The sequence below is a fragment of the Camelus dromedarius genome, chromosome 2 (genome assembly GCF_036321535.1).
Source record: "Camelus dromedarius isolate mCamDro1 chromosome 2, mCamDro1.pat, whole genome shotgun sequence".
NCBI classification, from domain to species: domain Eukaryota; kingdom Metazoa; phylum Chordata; class Mammalia; order Artiodactyla; family Camelidae; genus Camelus; species Camelus dromedarius.
In genome coordinates this window covers 71,178,212-71,201,092 of record NC_087437.1, presented here as the reverse complement: position 1 = coordinate 71,201,092, position 22,881 = coordinate 71,178,212, and the positions used below count along the sequence as shown (strand labels likewise).

At 39.6% G+C, this 22,881-nt stretch overlaps 1 protein-coding gene across 1 annotated transcript; it reads left to right on the top strand.

Annotated features, from left to right (window-relative positions):
* Positions 1-69: 69 nt before the first annotated feature.
* On the top strand, positions 70-22,429 carry QTRT2 (queuine tRNA-ribosyltransferase accessory subunit 2). The gene is made up of 9 exons (XM_010985035.3): positions 70-208; positions 4,893-5,113; positions 5,871-5,926; positions 7,618-7,694; positions 9,294-9,506; positions 12,969-13,168; positions 15,249-15,400; positions 17,533-17,650; positions 19,314-22,429. Exons 2-9 carry the CDS (start codon positions 4,914-4,916, stop codon positions 19,543-19,545), a joined length of 1,248 nt encoding a protein of 415 aa, XP_010983337.1. The 5' UTR covers positions 70-208; positions 4,893-4,913; the 3' UTR covers positions 19,546-22,429.
* Positions 22,430-22,881: the final 452 nt, after the last annotated feature.

Here is a 22,881-nt window from a genome sequence, read left to right as displayed (position 1 = left end):
GCGGTCTCTCCGCCTTGCAGTCGCCGGAGCTCGCTTTGCTCTTACCTTTGCCTTTTCCGGGCGCCCGGTGATGACGCAATGCTCCTTGATTGGCTCTGCATCGGAGGCGGTGGTCTAGGGAGTCGAGAATTCTGCAAGCCAGACACGTGGTAGCGGACGGCGAGGAGTTTGAGGGGTCTTAAGCCCAAAAAAGTTAGGAGTTTTGCAGGTAGGTGCCCCCTTTCTTCGTTGGTGTAGTGGCTGCTACGGGTGGATGAGTCGCGTGGCACCCAGACGCTTCCTGGTTGTGCTGCAGTACAGCAATTGTACTCCCGCCATGTCTCTTTCCCTCTTCTGGGTCTCCTGGTGGATTCTGGCTTCTGTAAAAAATAGATTCTCCCAAATCGTGTGAGCTTCATGGCATCTCTGAGAGAAAAATTCCTCCTTTCCACTGGCCTCTGCTCAAGGGTCACGTTTTCATGTGAAAGTTTTTTCTAGACTCCCAAGTCACTTAGGAGGTTAGGACCGATCTCGAATACCTCAGCTAAGGGCTTCGTAAGATCTGGGGCCGCTGGAGATGACCCATGGAGTGAAGATAAGTCCCTCGTTATTGACTAAGCCTAGATGTTCCAGGGCACGGTCCAAGCTGGGATACATCAATTCATAAGACAAGGTAAAGATTTAGAGCAGGAGCTTTGGACCCAACTACTTTGTCGTTGTATGACCTTGGGCAACTTGTTTAATAACTCTCGGACCTTCAGTTTAGTCATCTGCAAAATGAGGGAGATAGTACCTAAATCATTGGACTGTGATAACCATTAAAAATCAATATATGTATAGAACTCTGTTGGGAAACGTTAACTAAAGTAGTTTTGAGATTTGTGAAAATCTCAAGAGATCAGGGAAGCTGTTCCCTCAGACTATTAAAGTAATCAAAGGACCTGCTCTGTAACTTGAGTGTCCATCAGAAGGGTGATGGTTGATTAAACTGTTATGTCCAAACTATGCAATATCATGAAGTAGTTATTTTAAAAGTTAGCTCTGTGTCTCTTCTTCAGGAAGAATATTCATTGTGTATTTCTTGGAGAAAAGCAAATTGCAGAGAAGTGCTTACAGTATATTATGTTTCCATTTTTTATATTAAAAAACAACCCTCTCCCATATACAAGTATGTTTAAATGTGTGAGTTAGAGGCTGGGAGGATGGATAGATACAGAGGGGCAGATAAGGGAAAACAAGAACAGTTATAAGAATAGTATGGCAAAATGGAAAATATGACTATAAAATTACATCTTAACAGAACAGTTAATATATAAACATTGCATATGTTAATAAACAAGATGGAACTTCAAGTAGACTACCGGCCTGTTAGAGCACAGCCTCTAAAGCCAGACTTCTGTTATTTAAGACCTGGCTCTGCCACTTCCCAAATTGTACTTTACTAGCCTCTGTTTCCTCATCTGTAAAATGCACATAATAATAGCATCTGTCTTAGGCTGATATGATGATAGATACTAGTGGAGTTAATATGTGAAGAATGGTACCTGATACATAGTAAATGCCCAATAAATGTTGCTAGTATTGTTGTTATGTCTTTAAATAGGTGAAACTAATTTGTTAACTTTTATTGCAATTACTGATATATTTGGACTTACTTCTACCATTTTACTTTGTATTTTCTTTTTTGGATGTGCTTTTTGGTCTCTTTTCCTGTTTCTTGCCCTTAGTTGTATTAACCAATTTTTCTTTATCTTCTCCTGCCCCTCCCCAGTGGGTTTGGAAGTTATCCATTGCAGTAATCTTTTAGTGGTTATTTAAAAATTCTTAACACACATACTTAAAAGTTTAACATTAGCATCATCTCTCTCCTCTTCCCAAATAGCATAGGATTTTTATAATGCTCTCCTTCTGAATGATTAATCTCCTCATCTTCCGTTACTGGTTCCTAGAACTTTAGAGTCCCTCATTTCTGTGTGTCTTTCTGAGTCAGCTCAGTGCACCATATTTTTTAGGAGTCCTTCAGACTTACTTCTATGCCATATATAAACAGTGTAGAGTGTGTATGTATGTGTGCATATTTATAAATATGTATGTACAGTTTTTCTTTCAGAAAAAATATGTTCACCTAAGCTTGCTCTTTTCCCTTAGCATATCGTGATCATTCTTCCATGACAGTCTGTAGAGAATTCATTAAGAAGCATTTAAAAATTCCTACTCTCTGGAGGGAATGGGGAGAGGGGAGAACTATGTGGCAGTGGAGGTGTCAGGACAGGTCCAATGCTGCCACACATGCAGGGAATCTTTGTTAGCCCTTGTAAAGGCACAGATCTACATATAGCCTGTCACTTGTCCTTCGAGTGATGAGTTTTTCCATTAACCATTATTTCCAAGTGGCTTTTCTAATGATTTTTTCTTAAGGCTCTCCCAGGAAGTGAAAGTGAATGTTGTATATTGAAAAAAGCACAACACCAGAAATCTTAGAAGAGACCCACAATGAGTGAAAGAGGAAAGAAAGGGATATGATATGAAGGCAAATAAAAACCAGATAATATTTTGAACAGATTCAACAATTTTCAGCATTTCTTTATATATATATATGTGTGTGTGTGTGTGTGTGTGTATATATTTATTTATTTAATATATTTAATTGAAGTATAGTCAGTTTAAATGTAGTGTCAATCTATTTTCAGCATTTCTAAAGTCTAATGGCAATCATATGTAACCTGGGATGTTAAACAGAGGTTAACTAAAGTGTTGGGTTTTGTTGTTTTTACCTGGAATTGAGTTAACTCAGCACAGAGGCATAGAAAAGCACATTATCTCATGCTCATCGGAAGGTTTGATTGTGAATCTTTTACGCTATTTATTAATAAACTGGAAAAAAGAAAGGATGAGTTTGATGGGGAGAGATAATGATAAAAATTAGTAGCATTCCAGAATCATGAACTTCATTTTTCAAACATAACTAGTTTTATCCTATGAAGGTTCTTCCTACCTTTATATGAATTTAGGTAAAAAAATACAACTCATGTGTATGTGTAAACTCTACAAAACTTAAACAACTGGAGTAAGGGGAGAAATGAGCAAATTCTTATCCTTAGCCCTTTCTGAAAAAACCCCAGACAATACAATTTCTTCCATTTTCAGATGTGTGTGACAGTAATTAAGTGCTGAGTTACTGTAGTATTTAATAACCTTAGTCCATTAAATTTTTATTAGTTCTTATTTATGTTTCAAAATCCTGTTGTTCCATTAATCTAATGCTCAGAATAATAGTTGATTCATTAACTTTAAAGTGAATTTCTCACCTTTGTGCTTTCCCCTGCTTCCGTTCCCTAGAACTTACTTAGGTTGTGAAATACATTCTTTAACTTTGCTACAAATGGCTTTAGAGCTCTGTTTAAAAAATTTTTTGTCACTTAAAATAAGGAGGTTATGTGTATTATCTGATAAATCAATAAGGAATATGATGGTATAAGCTAATGATTCTTGTATTTTCTATATTACATTCTTATTAGCCTGTACTTATATATTTTTTTAGCATAAACTTTATTTTACTTTAACAATTGTAATGTATAATAGCACGGCTTTAAAAAATAGCTTTTATATTACCCTTTGTTAAAACAAAACTTTTTCCCCTTAATAGTCTCCATTTTTATGGGTTTCCATGTCACTTATTTTTGTGTCTATCTTTGTGATAACTTGAAAAAATTGGTCATAGAAAATTGACCAGCCTTTCTGCAAACACTTATACTTTTTTTATAATTCATGTTTAACATGAAATCACTTATTGAACTACACAGAAAATAGTTATTCTTATTTCTAAAATTCTAAAGACTATATTGACTATTTTATTTCAGTATAAAACTTATGACTCACCAAAATATAATATTTGCATTCCTGAATATTTTTGAACTAAAGATAAATAATGTTTATTTATTTGTCTATTATTAAAACTGGGCTTAGCCTAACTGGCAAGAATTCCAGAGGATATGGTACTTACTGTAGAGGTGTAGTTTTTTAAAAATGCTAGATATCCATTGACATTTTGCAAATTATCTTGCATGCCTGGTTACTGTTTTTCAGGGCATTTAAAAAAGTGATTTCCTTCAGTGAGCAATACTTAACTAATATAAATCCAACAAAGTAATTGACAATGTTTTCTGAATTTTTTCCCTGTGTATCTATGGCATTTAGAAAGTATATCATTTTTTAAGTCAAATATTTTTCCTTCTCAGTTATAAAAGTAGTGGAACATTGCTTATAAATTGAATGGATACTCCACACAGTTTCTCGCCTCTACGTGGACACCATATGAGAACAGACTGGAAAATAATCCCTCCTCTCAGAGATAATGTCTGTTTATCTTTTGATGTATATTCTTCCATGTATTTTAGTAAACGCCAGAATGCTGCTTTGGAACCTGTTTTCTTCATTTAATTACATGTTAGGAAAACTTGCTATGTTGCCTAGTATTCTCTCAAATTAGAGAAGGAAAAAATGGATCGAATCAGTCATAAATATTCCCCAAGTCATGTGATCTTTCTCTATGTACATTTTCAAGGCTGGGAGAAAGTCTTGGCTTCATAGGACTCTTTCCATGGTTAGTCTTTACTTCCATCCTTCTGTTTGGTTTTCATCCACTCAGACAAAACTTCCATGACTGAATTTAAATGTGGTTGATGTCATCATATGGCTTTGGGACTTTGGGGAAGATGTCTTAGTCTCTGTGTCTTTTCCCATTCTCCTAGTCCTATTATCTAAAAAAATTCTAGACTGGAAGTAATAACAACCATGCTGTCTTTTTTTTTTTTTTTTTTTTTTTTTTTTTTGTAAGTTGCTTTCTTAGCAAAATGTTTAGCCTACAGATGTTATGGAACTTCTCCTGAATGTAAATGTTCTTTTCTTATCAGGACCTGGAAGAATCCCTGAGGATGAAGCTAAATCTTACAAAGGTAGTTAATGGCTGCCGCCTGGGAAAAATAAAAAACCTAGGCAAAACAGGGGACTGCACCATGGACATTCCGGGCTGCCTTCTGTACACCAAGACTGGGTCTGCCCCACACCTGACCCATCACACACTGCATAAAATCCATGGGGTTCCTGCCATGGCTCAGCTTACGCTGTCATCACTGTAAGTATGAGACCTGATCATCCACATGTCAACTCAGGCAGCAGCTTGGTTACCTTAGTAAGGTGCAATAAAGAGAAAGACTTTTTTGCTTTTGTGTACAAAATTGGTAGATATTTTAGGATGAAATCAGAAGATAGATAACACGTCTTAGACGTCATCTGGCTCTAGTCTGGAAGCCATGGGCCAGGTCTACTTGTTAGAGCTGCTTCACTTTTCCATCCTGCCCTCATTGCCACTGCTCCCAGCGGCGACAGGGCAGGGAATGCTCTTAGGGGCTAAACTTGGGACCTAGGGGCTGTCTTCATGCACCAGCCTCAAAGTTTTCTCTGTCTCTGCACATGTACTTGCTGGTGCACTCTGGGGAAACAGAACTAATGGAGTTAGATCACTTGGTGTAATGTACAGACTTATCTTGCCCTTAATTGGAGAATCTGCTATATGGTCAAATAACTGCAGGACTGTGTTAATAACAGTGATTTTAAAGGGGCAAGGGGGAGAGGGAAATCCACATATTTTGAAGCAGTTGATCGTTGCCAATTCCTTTTCTCACAGAACCAACAAAAGGTCTTGCAAATTGAAGACCTTTATTCTGGCTAATGAACCCAACCTAATGAGTGGAGACTCTTAAATAATGGTGTGCTCAGTTGTTTGAGGCCACATTTACTGTCATGTAGCTGGTTTTGGTGAGGAGAGGAGGGCTTCATTTGTTGCATAACACGTACATTATTATGCTTCATATTTCCTGTTTTGCTTATAGGGCAGAACATCATGAAGTCCTGGCAGAATATAAGGAAGGAGTTGGAAAGTTTATAGGTAAAAATTCATCAAATTATTTGTGTGTGCCATGTGATGTATTGATTTGGAGGTTGGAGAGATTCTGTTTATTCTTTGATCTTTCATTCATACATTTACTTATTCATTAATTTAATAAGTATTTGTTGAGCACCTAAGAACCAGTCAGTGGGGATTCAAAGATGAGTAGGATATAGTTGCTGCCCTCGTGAAACTCAGAGCCTGGTTAGGATAAAGATAAACAGGTAGTTCTAGTAGAGTGTGGTGACTGCATCTGCAGGGTTAGGCTGGGACACATATATCGTGAAAGCCCCGAGGGAGGAACACGTAACCTGCTGTAGGGTGAATATGGAGGGAGGTCAGAATAAAGACAGGATTCTGGAGAGAGAAGATGAAGAGCACCTTAGCTGGGTCAAGGGAGAGTAGGAGTTAGACAGGGCAGGAAGTGGGTGCGGTGGTGCTGGTAGACAGGTGTGGGCAGACTAGGCGTAGAGCGAAGACCTAGGGGTGAGGAGCCACTTGGGACGTACCCAAGACTCCAAGTGGTCTTGTCATGTTTGAGCCTTAAGCATAAAGCAGAGAATGAAGACTTTACACTTAGCTATATTCTGACATGTTAATATTATCTTCTGTTCCAGAAATAGGATTTTAAATGCTGTTATGTTTGTCCATTTATTTATAGGAAAAGTAGTGACAGCTAGAGAACCAATTCTTCTGTAGACCACTTTCTCCTGAAGCTTTTGTCCCCATTATCTAGGACTCACTTAAGTACATGAAAATCTTGCCTCCATTAGTTTTTCAGTCCTCTGCTTCTGAGGGAAACTGTGTGATGACTCGGTTGTCACCAAGCCCTGTATTTCAGTAGAGGGATTTATATAATATAGTTTTCCTTGATCTGAGACCAGGTTTAATAACCAGCTTTGGGTACAAGCATATAATTAAGTGAAAATAGCTAATATAAGCTTTCTGGAGATAATTGTAATAATTGAAATTGTGGAAAATAAGGTGGAGAACTGCAGAGATTTTTGTTGTTTGCTTTATATTTTTGGTCTTTTTCCAGCAAAATCCTACTTTTTTTTCTGCTGAAAATGTAGCATATGAAATTTAAGTACTATGTTTTACTAAACATTTTGAGGGATTTTTTTTTTAAACAAATACCTTTTTTGACTCAAGAACCTAAAAAAAAGGTCATATTGAGTCAATGAAACTTACTGAAAAGGAGATCAATTTGCAGTGTCCTACAGCTTTTCTGTAATTATGACCGTAGGGAACCATGATGTGGGGTGGATTTATTATTAATGAGATTACCTTTTGAGTGTATCATTTCATCTTTCCATCTTTCTAGTTCCCCTTGAATGGTACCCAGAATGAACATACTTGATGTTAAATTTCAAAGCAAATTGTGTAGGGTCAACATATCATTAAACACTTTTATTGTATCTCATATTTCAAGATAAACCTTTCCTTCATAGCAACTCACTATGTCATTAGGAATGAACCTTTACATTTAGTTCTTTTAGATTAGTAGATTTGAAAGTAATCTTTTCATTCACATTGATAGGCCTTCTATAATTCAAAGATCAGGTGTGTGCAATTTACTGTGTTTTAGAGTTGCTTTATCTGGCAGTACACATTATGAAGCTGCTCTCTGTTGTGACACAGTATGATTGTTGTTGTGAGTTGTTTCAAAGTTCCTTTTTGTGTTTTTACAGGCATGCCAGAATCGCTTTTGTACTGCTCCCTGCACGATCCAGTCAGTCCCTGCCCAGCTGGTTATGTCACAAATAAGGTGTGTTCTCAGAAAGTCCTCTGAGGCTGCAGTTCTGTCCCAGGAAGTCAGCCTGTTGTACCCCTCAGATTGAAGGATCCCCCTTCCTGCGATGCTGGCCCATTCCTGACCCCTTTAAACCTTCTCTCTATTTCTGTGATGCAGTGGCTGGTGCGGTTTATAGGACTTAGAGTAGGGCTGCCCAAGGATGAGGTTAAGGTAAGGAGTATGTCCTCAGCTTTTTCACTGCTGCCAAAAATTTGGGGGTCGAGAAAGGTCAAGTACATACCAAAAAAAGAAATTGCTATGATGGTAAAGAAAACAATAGTTTTTTGATACCATACTTTATTTGCAGTTTCAACAGCCTCAGGAAGAGTGGGGGAAAGTTGCTGATGGATGTTATCACATGTATGACTATATATAATAGAACCTCAGTACAGTACTGGTTGCTTTTAGAACAGAATTTGAAAAAGCTGGGTCTACAGCCAGAGATTTTAGCTTGTGAAAAAACAGTATTAAAAGAACTTCATTAAAAGTTTTAACCTGAGATGTGGCCCTATTGCATTATCCCTGAGGACAGCATTCTGGAAAAGCTTCAATATGTACCACTACTTTACAGGCACAGTTACTTTTCTTGCACCCACTTTTTTGTTATCAACAATATCTATTAATCTTGCTTAAGATAACTACTTTAAATTAGTCCTGAAACTTCTTTTTATTTTGTAATTTGATCTCAAAAGAAACAGTTTTGACCTTGATTTCTTAAATCCCATTTTAGAAGGGAGAAATGATTCATTTAAACATTGTTCTTATGCCAGAATAAAAAATTGTAGTTTTTATTCTGGCATAAGAAGATTGTATGCAGCCTCTCCGTTTACGTCTTTGTTAATCTTTTCTAAGAGGATAGATGCAGTAGGGGAACGAGTAGCCACAGAACGTATAGAGAGTCTTGTGTACCGTGGGGTTTATGTCTTTTCATAGAATTCTGTATCTAACTCAATCTAGTAAACACTTATTAAACATTAATATTGTGTGCCCCAGACTGCTTTTGGAGTACAGCCATGGGTTGGGATACTCTAGTCAGACAAATATACAGTGGTGTGATAAGGGCTATCTTTTCTATGGAAGAGATTAGCACGAATAGCTGAAAGAGCTTGTTAGAGTGAACAGTTGGCTGTGCCTAGGGAAGTTGGGGAAACACTTTAGAGTAGGTGATATTTGAACTCTTTGTCTTGAGGATGCATAGTATTTTACCAGGCAAAGAGGTATGGGAAGGACATTTCAGTCAAAAGGAACAATGTGATCAAAGACAGAAGAATTGAAGTCTGTGGTGTATTCAGGAACAGCATTGGGTGGGAGAGAGTGGAAGACTGGGCTTCTGGAAAAGTAATAACAGAATTCTTGGATGCTAGCTCAGAAGTTGGCTTGTATGGCCACTGAAGGACTCTGTGACCTATCAGATCCCTCCTCTTTTACCCACTGTGTCAAGGATATTGAATTGCCACCCTCTCTCCAGCTGTAAAGAAGAATTAAATTCAGAATTGCTTTAAATCATTTTATTATTTTCTTTTTATCCACATGTTACTCTGGCTAATTCCTCACCGTCTTGTTCCATGGCAGTCTGTGTCTGTGTGGGGTGTTGGAGGACGAGTGGAAATTACTGCGTCCAAGTTCATGGCAATGCAGCAGGCCCTTCAGCCAGACTGGTTCCAGTGCCTTGCAGATGGAGAGGCAACTTGTGATGAAGCGACTTCCATGAAAAGGGCCAGAAAGTCTGTTGACCGATCACTTCTCTTCCTGGATAATTGTTTGAAGCTACAGGAAGAGTCTGAGGTAGAGCTGTGCCCCCCACCACTCCTTTCTCTCAGAAACTCCAATTTTACATTCCATGGGACGCCTTTTCTGCTACTCCTCCTGCTGCTCCGCTCCTCACTTCTTGGTCTCTTTGACACTCTCCTGATTTTTCTCCTGAACGTTTAGATATTCTTGCTCCTTAGGATTCTGTCTTAGGCTCTCTTTTCATTCCACACTGTATGTTTTCCCTGGGTAGTCTTAACTGCTGAAAATTCTAAAATTGTGTGTATAATCAAGATCCCTCTGCTTAGCTTCGGAATTACACAACGATAGGCCTTTAGCTATGTTCTGTCGCTGGATTATTCCTCACATGCACCTCAGACTCAGACATAACCAAACTCAGTATCTTCTCTCCTCACATGTGCTCTTCCGTTTGCTCTGTCTCCCTTCCCACCCCAGAGATGGGTGTCTTTCAGGACTCCTTTTAATAATTAATTAGTATTCAGTGGGCCACTCCCCCTTGGTTCTGGGTCCCTAAATCTGTCTGGAATTACCACCTGAAGGCACAGTAACCTTATCACCCTGTGAGCTGGGGAAGATGAAGCTGGAGCAGTAAATAAGGGGTCTTGATAGCAGAGTTAATAAAGCTGGAAAAGGCAGCATTCATCAGGGGAGAGCAGAGGAGGCAGGAGAACAGAAGAGAGTGGTCAGAGGAGAAACTTCAGTATCTGTGATCATTCATGTGGAGTGATCCTGAGCAGTGATCAGATCCCCCTACAGCAGAGCACACTGAATTTGAGACACATTGCTCTTTTGAGTTCATCAAAAAATATATATATATAATTTGGATAATAGGGTTAACATACATGAAATAACTAGAGGAAACTAACTTGTCCTTGTGAATAGAACTCTCAGTATCTGCGGTGAGAGTTCAGCGTGGGGATGTTGCTGTGGGTCTGAATTGTTAACTTTGCCAACAATTGTTTTGAGCCAGTACCTGTCCTTGTAGGATGAGTGATGTTTGGCTGAGTGGAAAGGAGGACAGGGAGTGTGACAGAGCATTATTAGAAAGGCTGGATGAGCCTCAAACTTGCCTCCCATGTTAAGTCAGCCTCACCATTTCCCATGATTTCTGTGTTGCTCAAATGCTGGGGTCCCTCTCTGTAGCCTGGGGTCCTACCCCTAGGCTACTGCCTTGGCATGATTATTGATAGGGCCACCTTTTACTCTTAAATACGTTCCATTTCAGGTAATAAATTATGTGATTATACTTCTTATACCCATGAGAATGGTTTCCCAGATAGCGCCGTGCCAGTCTCAGAAAGGGGCAGGCCTGTATAACTATCTGCTTTGTATGTCTAAGTATACCTTTTCCTCTTCCTGTGATTTCTCTCCTTCCTATTCACTGGATCTTCCTGTTCTGAATGCCCTTAAATATTGAAGCTTCCCCAAGGTTCTGCTGTCGGCTTTCTTTCCTTCTCCATATGTTCCCTAGGCCAGGGGTGGCAAGTGGGTTTCATCTCAAGGTACTTGGAGCTGTGCCCAGTGCAGCAGGGGGACAGTGGTCTGCTGGCTGTGTCCGCCCCGGCAGCAGGCGTGCTGGGTGGCAGCACTGTGCCCAGCACCTCCCATTCTAACCTGGACAATCACACTTTCGGGTACATATCCATAACGTTCAGTCCATGTAGTCAGTGGCTAATACCTCAAAGTCAGAACACACAAAACAGAATAATCATCTTGCCTCAGCCTTCACTGTTTCCCTCAGATTCCCTATCTGCTCTTCTCATCATCTCCCTGGACTTCAGAATAGGAGCCAGGAGCCATCCTACGTTGTCTTCATCTCCTCCTCTGGCAACTCATCAGTCAAGTTGTGTTGATCTGACGAGGTTTCAGATCCTCTCTCTCTTTACCCCACTGCTGCCGTTGCCTTAGTCCAGATCCTCTTCCACTGGATGATGAACGTCATCTCCTGCCCTGTCCTTTAGCCCCACTCACCCTTAATTCATTCTCCACACACAGCCAAATCATCCTTACTAGAGGAACGGTCCAGTTGTGTCCCTCTTGCTTAAACCAAGAAAGGAAATTCCTTCCTCATAACATTCCAGGCTCCCTCCACATCCCTCTTCTCCCAGAGAGCCTCTGTTGACTTATGTTTTTCCTTGCAAGCCTTATTTTTTTACGGTTCCATACTTGTAATATGTACACGCCTGTATGTGGTTTCCATTACATGAATATGATCATATATTCAGAAATGTGCTTATTGTTGCTTAACTCTATCTCAAATCTCTTTTCCTATCAATGTATACATTGCTAGATGTGCTGCTTTCTTTTTTAAAACAGCTGTATAGGAAGCCATACTGTGAATATATTATCATTTATTTAAGCCTTTATTGATGACACTTAGGTTGTTTCCAGTTTCTCATTATTCTAAACATCTTTGTAAATATACCGTGCTGCATATGAATGAATAGATTTGTAGGGAAGACGCTTTGAAGTGGAATTTTAGGTATAAAGATAAAAGCATTGACATTTTGATGTGTTGTTTATTTGCCCTCCCAAGAGGCTGAACTAATTTTTATTCTCTCTAGTTTTCAAGGCACGCAAGTGCATTTCTCTTAACACTTTTACCTCATTATGTTGATGTCTGTCTTCTAACTTTTTTATCAGTGTGATGGGTGAAAATGGTATCTAATTGTTCCCAGTTTCCATTTCCTTACTTGTGAGGTTTAGTAAGCTCTCCATTTGTGTATGGAGCATTCACGTGTTTGCCTACATTTCATATTCACATATTTGCCTGGATTTCTGTGGGGTTTCATTTCCTTAGAGGATTTGTTGGAGCTTTATGTATCGTGTACACATTTATCTATTCCTCCAATGAATAAGTGAATAAGTTTGCCTTTGCCTTTATTGATAGTGTATTTCCCTAGGGAAATTTTAATGTTTTTGTACTCAAATATGTCAGCCTTCTCCTGTAAGCTTTGGCTTGCGTTGGAAGGCCTTCCTTATCCCAAGACTATAAAAATATTCAATATATTCTTCTAATGCTTATATAACTGTATTTTTTATGTTTAGATCTTGGAATTTATTTTTGAGGATGGTGTGCAGTAGTAATATTTGTTTTATTTTTTCCCAAATGAACAGTCAGTTGTCCCCCTCAAACGGTTCCACAGTTCCTAAATTTATTTCTAAGAGATTTGGAGGTAGTCTAAAGTAGACCAGGATAGTCATTTAAACGAATCAAAACTGTTGCTTTTGTTCTTTTCCTCTTGTACCAGCTTGGTGTGTGTTTAATTTAATCGAAGCTAAATCATGGGTACCTATGTGGCTTTCAAATTGTGTTCTCTGGAGCCCTGATTCTTGGGAAGGAAGGAGGGAGCACCAGCCCTCTGCACGCTTCACTTGAGATCTTGTCTGTCCATCAGGCTGCTGTGTAAGGCTCATTTAAATGAAGGTCTCTGCTACTGGAAACAGTTAAAAGCATTCAGTCCTTTCTTGCCTTAGGTCCTTCAGAAAAGCATGATCATCGGAGTGATTGAAGGTGGAGACGTTTTGGAAGAAAGGCTGAGGTCAGCACGAGAGACAGCCAAGCGGCCTGTAGGTGGCTTCCTTCTGGACGGCTTGCAAGGGAATCCAGCGACCCTGGAGACGCGACTGCACTTGCTGTCATCAGTCACTGCGGAGCTGCCCGAGGACAAACCGAGGCTAGTGATCGGTTAGGGGGCAGGCCGAACCTCCGGGGCTGCAGAGCAGGGGTGCTGCGGAGTGTGCATGGGTGTGTCCTTTGATATCTTGTTGATGTTCTTTCTGGGCTGATTCTGCTGAGGCAGACTTGGGGGGTAGTTCCCGTCAAGGTTTTCCTGCCTTTGATTTCAGAACGTAAACCAGAGGACATTGCCATGTGAATTAGTTTATTTGATCCTCATTGTAAGTGAGGGCAAGTGTTTCCCCTCATTCTTGTGCCAAATACAAATACTGTTCTTTATTCATTATAACCTGGTGCCTGGGGACAGGTATAAAGTCATATAGAACTCTGGCCTTAGTCAAGAGAAGCTGAGGATAGATCTGGGCTGCCTAGAGGAATGAATATGGGTCTACCAATAAGGACCTTTAAGAAGTTCTTACATTTGAGGCAGGTAGTTAATGGCATTATTTTTTGAAATCGAGGGAACTGGCAGCCCTAGTGTGGCTGGTTCTTTGCATAAATCACAGAATTCACTAGGTACTGGAGAGAAGAGTGATCTGCAAGATTCAAAGCTAAAAATCCCGAGGTTTTACTGTAGTCTGTTATCCCATTTGGTATGAATATTCATGCTTTTTTCTTGCAGACCTATTAAGAGGTTTGATTTTAGGGTGCTGCTTTATACCCCTCGGGCTGTTGAATAGTGAGTGTGTGTGTGTGTACATATATGTAATTTTATGCTTTCTGAAAAGTCCAGGTACAGCTTACAGTTAAGTGTATGAATCTTATGTATAGCTCAATGAATTTTACCCATATGTATGCTTGTGTAAACACCAGCCAGAACAAGATATTTCCATCATCCCAGCCAGCATTTGCCCCCCTCAATTTTAACCTAATTCTCTGTGTTCATTGCTTTCCCTCCTGTGCTCATTTCATTCTGGTGCAGATGACAATTCAGCACTAGTGTTTCTAGTCATTTTCTGGACTTCTTTTGAGTTAAGTGCTCACAGATGTCTGTTACTGGATTTGAAAGCTGGGATTGTCTTTTTTTCTACAAGTATGTAGAAATGCCAGCTTCATTTGGAGATGAGTTCTAAAACATTACATTACTTGAAGGAAACTGTAGACAGAAAAACCAGCACATATTTAAGGGTTCTGGTTGTTTAATATTACATAAGCCTTTTTTTTGGAGTTCTTTTAGAAATCAGGGCATCTATAAGCTTTTCTCCGCCAGTCTATAAGAGGGACTCTGGGTAGAAAAACAAACGTAAAACATAGCAGCCAGCCAGCCCAGAGCTAGTGCTTCTCCCCATCTCGTTTTAGTGGGAAAACCTGGTTGAATATTACTAACACTCTCGGAAAGCCTTACCCATTACCTCTAGAAATACCATCTCACTCTACCGTGCAGACTTTTTTAATGGAGAAAATACAAAGAATCAGAAAGTCAACTAGCTTCTCAGATCCTATGGGCAGAGTTGAAACTCTGAGAGCAAGAATTGCTCTGTAAATGAACTTATGAAGAATACAGTGGATAAAAAATGTCTTTCTTGAACCAATTATGAAAAATAATTATAAGCAAAATATAGTTAAAACATAGAAAAGTATTTGAAGGGGAAATAAAGCACATAGCTTTACAATCTCAAAAGACCTACCTCTGTAGTGGGTAGAAAGGCCATAAAGTTCAGCTTGAGACTGTGGGGGTCATTTCAGAAGGAATGAGGGGAAAGGAAACTAACCTTTATTAAGCTCCTCTTTGGGGCCAGAAACTACACTGTGTGCTTTGTCAAATATATCATTAATCCTCATAATCAGTCTGTGAGGTATATATTATTGTTCTTGTTTTTAAACTGAGAAAACTGAAATACAGAGAGGTTAAGAAACCTTCCCAAAGTAACACAGCAAGTAAATAAATGGCAGAGCTGGGATAATAGTCCAGGTCTCTCTTCCTTCAAAGCCCTGTGTTCTTTCCATCACACCTTATTATCTGCTTCCTGCCACGCTAACCATGATTTTCACTATTATTCCTTTTAGTGCTTCTGGAAAGACTCCCTGATTTCATTCCTGGCGTTGTCCTCATGTCACCGTTCTTATTATTTTCACAGGCTCATCTGCGGTGTTAGCCGGCCAGATGAGGTGCTCGAGTGTATTGAAAGAGGAGTGGACTTATTTGAGAGCTTTTTCCCGTATCAAGTGACAGAGCGGGGATGCGCCCTGACTTTCAGCTTTGATTACCAGCCGAATCCTGAAGAGACATGTAGGTCTTGTGAAATTAATCTCGGTGTTATCCTTAAATGTCTTCTATTTCCTATCAACTTTTGGCTTGAGTCACAAGCCAGAAATATGTGCATGCTATAAAGCCAGACTTTTATAAAACTATGTCTTTGTTTCTTATCTGTGCGCCCTGGCATGTTGGCACACAAAACCAGGTACTTATTACTATATACACAGCTCATCGTTACTAGGAAGTGATTTTGTAGAGAGCAGAACCAAGAAAAACAAAACCTCTTCTATTAACCCGAAGAAAAAGAACAGTCAGAGTGAATTGTGATGAAAATCTAAGAAAAGAAAACCTTTGAACTTCTTGGTAAAAGTTTAATTTGTTTTTTCACAAAAGAATTCTTGTCTGCTTTTTGCCAACCCCATGCTATTAAAATACAGGAGTCTTACCTCCTCTGATCCTAGTGTTACTTTTGCTTTTTGGGGTTTTTTCACATACTGAGATGTGAAAGCTGTTTTCCTCTGCTAAGGTTACTTTGAAGCACTGCCATTTTCTTTTATTGCTCAAGTTATTCAGAAGTCGAGAAAATTAGTTTCAGATTCTAACATTTAACTGGCAGTAGGAAAGGAACCAGGATGTAGACTTTGGGTTGGGGTCCCTTGAAGTGTCTCCGCAGCGTCAGCCTCAGGAGAACGTCACACCGCCTTCCCTCAGGCCTTCAGGGTGTGCTTTCCTTTCCCACTTCTTGCTCTCCTTTGATCTCTTCCTCTGTCACTGCCAGCCTTAAATTTGAGGAAGGCCAGAGACTTCTTTAAAGGTTTATCTTATTCCCTACAAGCCATTAAAATTTCATTCAGAACATGTTACACTTTTATAAGCTTAACCATTCATCTGAATGGAATTACTCTAGAAACAGAATAAATCAAGTTGATCAAATTCTTACATATAGGAGGTCAACTTTACTGTCTTTTAGGCAGACTAGAATGTAATGTATGTGGACAGGCATAGCGTAAACACTTTATAAATGTTCATGACTTCATTTACAAGCTAAATTATCTCTACCAGGACATAGGTGACTGTTAGTCATTCTGTACCGAAGAATATGCAAAACTCTGCCAAGAACCTGATATTGAGTTCTCTGGGGCAAACAAGTTCCTCTTGGGCCAGAGAAAGCCAAATTTCTCAGGAAAACTGAGTTCAGACGTTTTTATTAAACTATTATTATGAATCATATTTGCATGTGTGTATATAGTGAATTGAAGTTTATTGCCAATCACAAAGTGAAAATTCCAAAGGAATAAGTTGCCTAACATAGGCAGCAGTTCCCCCAGTGACAAGGACTTTCCGGAAAGCCAGGGCTTTATCATGCTTTCCCACATCAACATGCCAGTAAATGGCAACAAAATTAGAACAGCCCCGTGCTCAGTGCTCAGGTCACGTTGCTTTTTTCTTTGACCTGGACACATTTACCTTCCTAGGACCATCTGCGCATTCTCCTTGGGTCAACCCTGAGATTGTTGTTACTTGAACCGAGAAGTACTTATCTACTTGACCCGCTTCAAAGCCGCTGGCTCTTTCATAGTAACTGGTGTTTCTTTTGCAATTCCAAGAATGTTCTTTCTTAAAGCCAAAAGTTCAAGGGAACAACTCAAGTCTCATTTAATTCTGGATTATCTGAGTTCCCTGGAGGGCCAGAGTCTCCATACAGAATACATAAATTGAAACCATATTCTATTTTTAATCTGTTTGGAACATACGTACAAAGCCCAATTAATTTGCATGTACATTATGGGAAGACATAACTCTTAACACATGCACACATATTTGTTCTTTCTCTCTCTCCCTCCCTCTCTCTTTCACACACATACACACACACACACCCAGCCAGACTTTTAAAATCATTACTTTACAGTGAGATTATATAATATATACTTGTAACTGTAATTGGCTTAGACACAGTTGAATTCCCAAGTTTTGATACTATAATATAGATAATAGGCCAGTGATCATCTTGGTACATATTGCTTTTATTTTCTTGTGCTATTTCCGTAGGATAAATTCTGAGGAATGGAATTACAGGGTCAAAGGTCATGAAATAGAAACTAAAATAAATAAGGCCACTCTTTATCTGATCTTCATTCAAGACTTTTTGTTGGTTTGTCCTTCAGTATTACAACAAAATGGGACACAGGAAGAAATAAAATGTGTGGATCAAACAAAGAAAATTAAAACAACCAGTTGCAACCAAGAAATGACGTCATTTGAAATTAATCTGAAGGAAAAAAAGTAAGGAATTTTTTTTGAGGTTGGATTTTGATTTCTGACTCTTTGATTTCAGTCTGTTTTAAAACTTTATGTAACTGTTCCCTTTTCAGTTGATGACTTCATAAAATATTTATAGTTGGTTATTGTTTGGGCCTTCTCAAATTCAGTTCCAGCAGAACTCTTTTTTTCTACAGATGAATCTGTGTACTTTGTCTTGTCAGAAAACTGAGGCTAGATAACTGCTGTTTTAGAAGAGCTGTCAGGAAGATTCGACCAAATCGACTGTTTGGTATTCTTTACTCTTTATGCTTACTTTAAATAACGACAGAGTGAAATAAGGATTTCAAGATAAAATACAACAAAAGTCTTAAATTTTAAGGAATTTAAGCCATCTTGATTATATACAGATTATAAATCTTGAATAAAATATTTGCCTTTATAAAGAATGAACTAAGTAAGATATCTTATAACTTTGTGTTTGGCCAAAAGTGGTGATAATCAGTGAACCAGTGAGTGGTTTTTCTGTCAGCTTGGTCCACTCACTTCACTGCTGCAGTATTTTCGGTTTTATGTAAAGGGACATTCTAGGGATTCAGACTTATTCATGTCTATCTAGTAACAGTACAGACTTGAAAATTTATGAAAGAATATGAAATTCCTAGTTCTTATTTCTACTGGGGCTTGTTGATTGTACGTCTGAAATGGTAATGTTTTCTACATTTAACTTCTTGAAAAATAGCCAAGGAGATATTCATTCATTTTTTAAAACAGGGTAATGTAAATGGTTACTACTAAAATTCCGTGTACATTATAGATTTAATTAGTAACTGCAGTATTCTTATTATCAGCACTGGACTTCAAGTTTTGGAGATTTGGCATTCAGATTGTAGCGCTGCTCATGACTGTGACCTTGGTCAAGTCATGTGACTTCTTTCTAGTAGCTGATACAAGGTAGCACACACATTGTGGTTGGCATGTGCCCAGCAGGGTTCAAGCCCTTTACCATAATAACTCATTTAATTCTTGCAGCAACTCTGTAAGGTAGGCACTGTTATTACCTTGTTACATGACAGATGAGAAAGCGAAGGCACAGAAGGAGGTGAAGTGACTTTGCCGAGTGAGTTGTGAGCCAGGATCCAGCCCCAGGCGTGGCAGCTCCTGAGCCCTCCCACTCAGCCTCCTTAGCCGTCTTCATCAGTAAAGTGACAGTATAGTGCCCGTTTTCATTGGCGATTGCAGAGATTAAATGAGACAGTATAGGTAGAAGTTTTTTGTAAACTGCAAAAAAGCTCTGCAAGTAAAAGGTTGTACCGTGTCTTCTAACATTAATTCTGGAGGCGAGTGGGAGAAAAGTGTCATTCATCAGAACAGTGGCTCCTGACACTGCGTGCCTCTGCAGTGTGACTGCCCATGCTCAGCAGGAGGGAGTGCGCACCGACTCTTGCTGCTCCTCTGTAAGCCTCAGTCTACGAGGCTGCATCCATCAGAGGAAGATTCGAGTCTCCTGACTCATTGTGCTCTCCGTTAACTTGGACCACGTTGCTGTCTTGAGCAGTGCCCAGCACTGTGTTTGCCCAAGGTGTTATTAACTGTTGGTTTTACAGCAGCGGCAGAGTAGGTAGCCTGGGTTGTAGATTTCTTGTTTTCCTCACTTTCTGGAATATCATGTAACTTCATTTCTCAGGTACCAGGAGGACTTCGGTCCGCTCGTGAGGGGGTGTTCCTGTTACTGCTGTAAGAATCACACTCGTGCGTACATCCACCATCTGCTGGTGACCAACGAGCTGTTGGCCGGGGTCCTGCTTATGATGCACAACTTTGAACACTACTTTGGATTTTTCCACTCCATCCGGGAAGCACTGAAAAGTGACAGACTGGCCCAGTTGAAAGAGCTCATCCACAGGCAAGCATCTTGAGACCCAGCAAACGCAGTCTGACCCTCACATGGAGCCTGTACCATTGCTGTGACGTGAGAAGAGAGAGCAAGAAGTGATCTTAGCGTTAATCACTTATATTTGAAAATAAAGTCTGCTCGAGTAAGGAACGTCTGTACCAAACTCTGCCCACGTGAGGCTAAAGAGACTTCTTCTTAAGACTTAAATGACCTAGATGGATCAGAATCGAAACATGACCTTTAATATTTCTATGCTAACTCTTTTAGGCAACAGAGATTCATTTAGTCAAAGATAAAAGCTTTAGATGTGAAGGGACAGCCTTGAAGTGAGGAAGATGAGATTCTGAGGGTTCACTGAGTTAGACTGGAGCTTGAAGGGAGATGATGGGTCAAAAGTAGCATGACCTCTGGACACATGCCTGCTGACCGAGAAGGCATCTGGCTGCTTCAAGTGTTCTCTTCATTTTGATCCTTATATTCTCAGGGGCCTCTTTTGGACACTTCTGCCTTCCAAGCTGTCCCGGCCGTGCAATCAACCAGAAATGACTTTTGTGACTTAACCAGGCTCACATCTCCATGGAATGTGGTGCTCACACATTGCCCCAGTGATCCATTGGCCCAGGGCACACTCTTCATTTGACCATATGGTCTTTCTGTGATTTGTCTCCCTAGAGTCAATGCAGTTGCCTATGAGGAGCTGAAAGTCTGCCTAACTGCTTTCATCTGTTTATACAGATCCACTGTGGTCTGCCCTTCAGGCTCATTCGTAGTCTAACCACATAATAACCATAGCTCCATCACTTGGGGAGATTCAGTCACCATGTGTTTACTTGGACAGAGCCCTGGCCTGGCAGTTAAAGAACTGGGTTTCAGTTTTACTCAGCTGTGACACTTGGGCAAATCATTAACCTCTCCATGCCTGTTTCCTCCGGATTAAGTGGGCACAGGCATCGTGGATAGGAAATGTCTAAGATTCTGTCTAGCTCTAATCTTTGGGGAACAAGAAGTTTTAGGTTAGAGCTGTAGCCTTACTTGTGTCCTTGTTTATTGATCACTATTGACCCGATTTAAAAAAAAAAAAAAAAATGCAGTGGTGTCAGGACTCGGGCAACAGTAGAGATATCTGAGAGCCTAAAAAGAGATTTGGCCTGTGGATTTTAAAGTGGTTGGTAAATCAGCAGATCCTGAGGCTGGGAAGAACTTCCCTGATCACCTCTGATTCTATGAATTTTTTTTCTGCTCTCATTAGAGGAGTGATGTTCATGTTGATGGTGTGACAGGTGTTTTTTATTTTCTTTGTGCTTTTCTATATTTGTCAAGTCTTCTGTAAGTATATACATACATGCACGTGTACATACATAGTTTTTATAAAAACAGCCGCAGAACCAAAATGACGCCTTTGTTTTATTTATACCAGTGTGAAATATATTTGTCTTACATTCTTAAGCTATAGTTTTCTGTTTGTTCATTTTAGTGGGCATTACTGAACATTGTTTTTAATAATTTTGTGGTTACTGTACTTTTATGTGTTGGGTGCCCCTCGATGTGGCTTTATTAGTGGTTTAGGAATGCCCATGAATTTCAAAGTTAATAAATTCTGGAATTCATAGATATTCCTATAACCTCTCCAATGAATGGCAAGGGTACTTATGAAAGAAAAAGTTTCTATTATCAGGGATCTGATTGTTTTGAAATATATTGGATTGGACTTGTTCATATATTTATATTCCTGTTCAATTCCAAACCCATTGTTGGAGGAATATTAGTAAATATCCCAGAATCATATAAAATTTAGGAGTTTTATTTGTGTATAAAACACTGAATTCTGCCCAACATTGTCCATTTTTCTCGGTCTTTTTCTTATTAGCACATTTGAAAAAAATGTTTCTTTCTTTTAATGTAAATCTATTAAGGTCAATAGCCAAAAACATTTTTAATTAAAAAAATATACTAGTCTGGTTTCTTGTAAATAGTAATGAGTCTATTAAACAAAACATTAAATTTCCATGGTACCAGAAATGTTCTCCATTAGAAAAGAATTTTTTCTATGTTTACTCCATCTGGAGTCATTGTTTTAAATGCATTCACATTTAAATGCAGAGTCCAAGAAGGAGATTCAGGGATGCACCTGTCTCTTTAAATTATATAATCAGGGGCCTTGAGGCTGTGCTAGCACATAATAAAAAAATAATAAAAGTCGCAATCTATGGGAGTACTTTATACGTGCCAGGCATCTTAGGAAATGCTTTCCATACGTATCTCATTGACTCTTAGAACGTGGCTGTGAGGTGTTGATATTCTTATTCCTATCCTGAGTTTTTAGGAAGGTTGAATAGCCTGCCTGAGGGCTTACCAGGCATTTCTGTAAGGGGGAGTCATTTGCCTAAGGCCCCACCGCCAATCACCTCCCAGGTTAGACTTGGCGCCACCTGACTGTGACTCAACGGTTAACCACTGCACTGGCTCCTTGTGACTTGCTCCTGAGTTGCAGGGGCTACGAGAAGCAAGGACTAAATAGAGGAGCTTTCTGGCCCTGAGGTATAGGGTGCTTCCGGAGCTTTGCTACAGCTTGGTCCTGGCTCCCACTCCGGGGGGGAATAGCTGGCACTGGCTTATGTAGCCCACGGTACCTTGCTGGCACTGGTAGGTCTGCTGGTGCTCATCCCTCCTGCCCCTACTCTGGGGACTAATCACACCTTGAATGGAATTGAAAGGGTTTGGGTCTGTGATCAGTTAAAGTGGATTCTTGGGGAGGAATATTTTATTATGCCTGTATGCCTTGGTGGAGGAATATTTTAATATTCTCTGGGAATAAAGGGAAAAGATTCTTTTAAAACATTTTTTCAAACCAAATACTTGTGTAATTAAAGCATTTTAATAAAAATTTCAAACAAAGACCATCAAAAGGTCAAGACGGGAGTGTGTAAGCAACCGTCTTAGCCAGGATGTTTTTTTTTTGTTGAGGCAGCTTGGAGCTCACTGAGACACCACAGAGTTAAATGATTATCTTGTGCCTTCCTGATTAGAAACAGGCTGCTCTCTGCAGTTTGATTAGTCTCACTCGTAGCTACGGGATTACAGCTTATTAAAACTGACAGTGCTGTGTAGGGCAGGGAGCCAGGAAGGTCAGCCTTACATGCTGGGCGAGCCACCAGCAAGGCTCTGACTTTACCTGAAGGTTTGGTGTAATTGGCATTTAATTTTTTTTTCATTTCTTCTTGTTTTTTTTTTTCTTCCTCCTTTTACACCTTTCTCTCACTTCTTCCTCATGGGAGATCTTGACTTATGACAACATAACCCAAATAACAGTTGGGCAAACAAGAAAAGCAAGCCCAGTGTAAGCAGCATGAATTAGGGC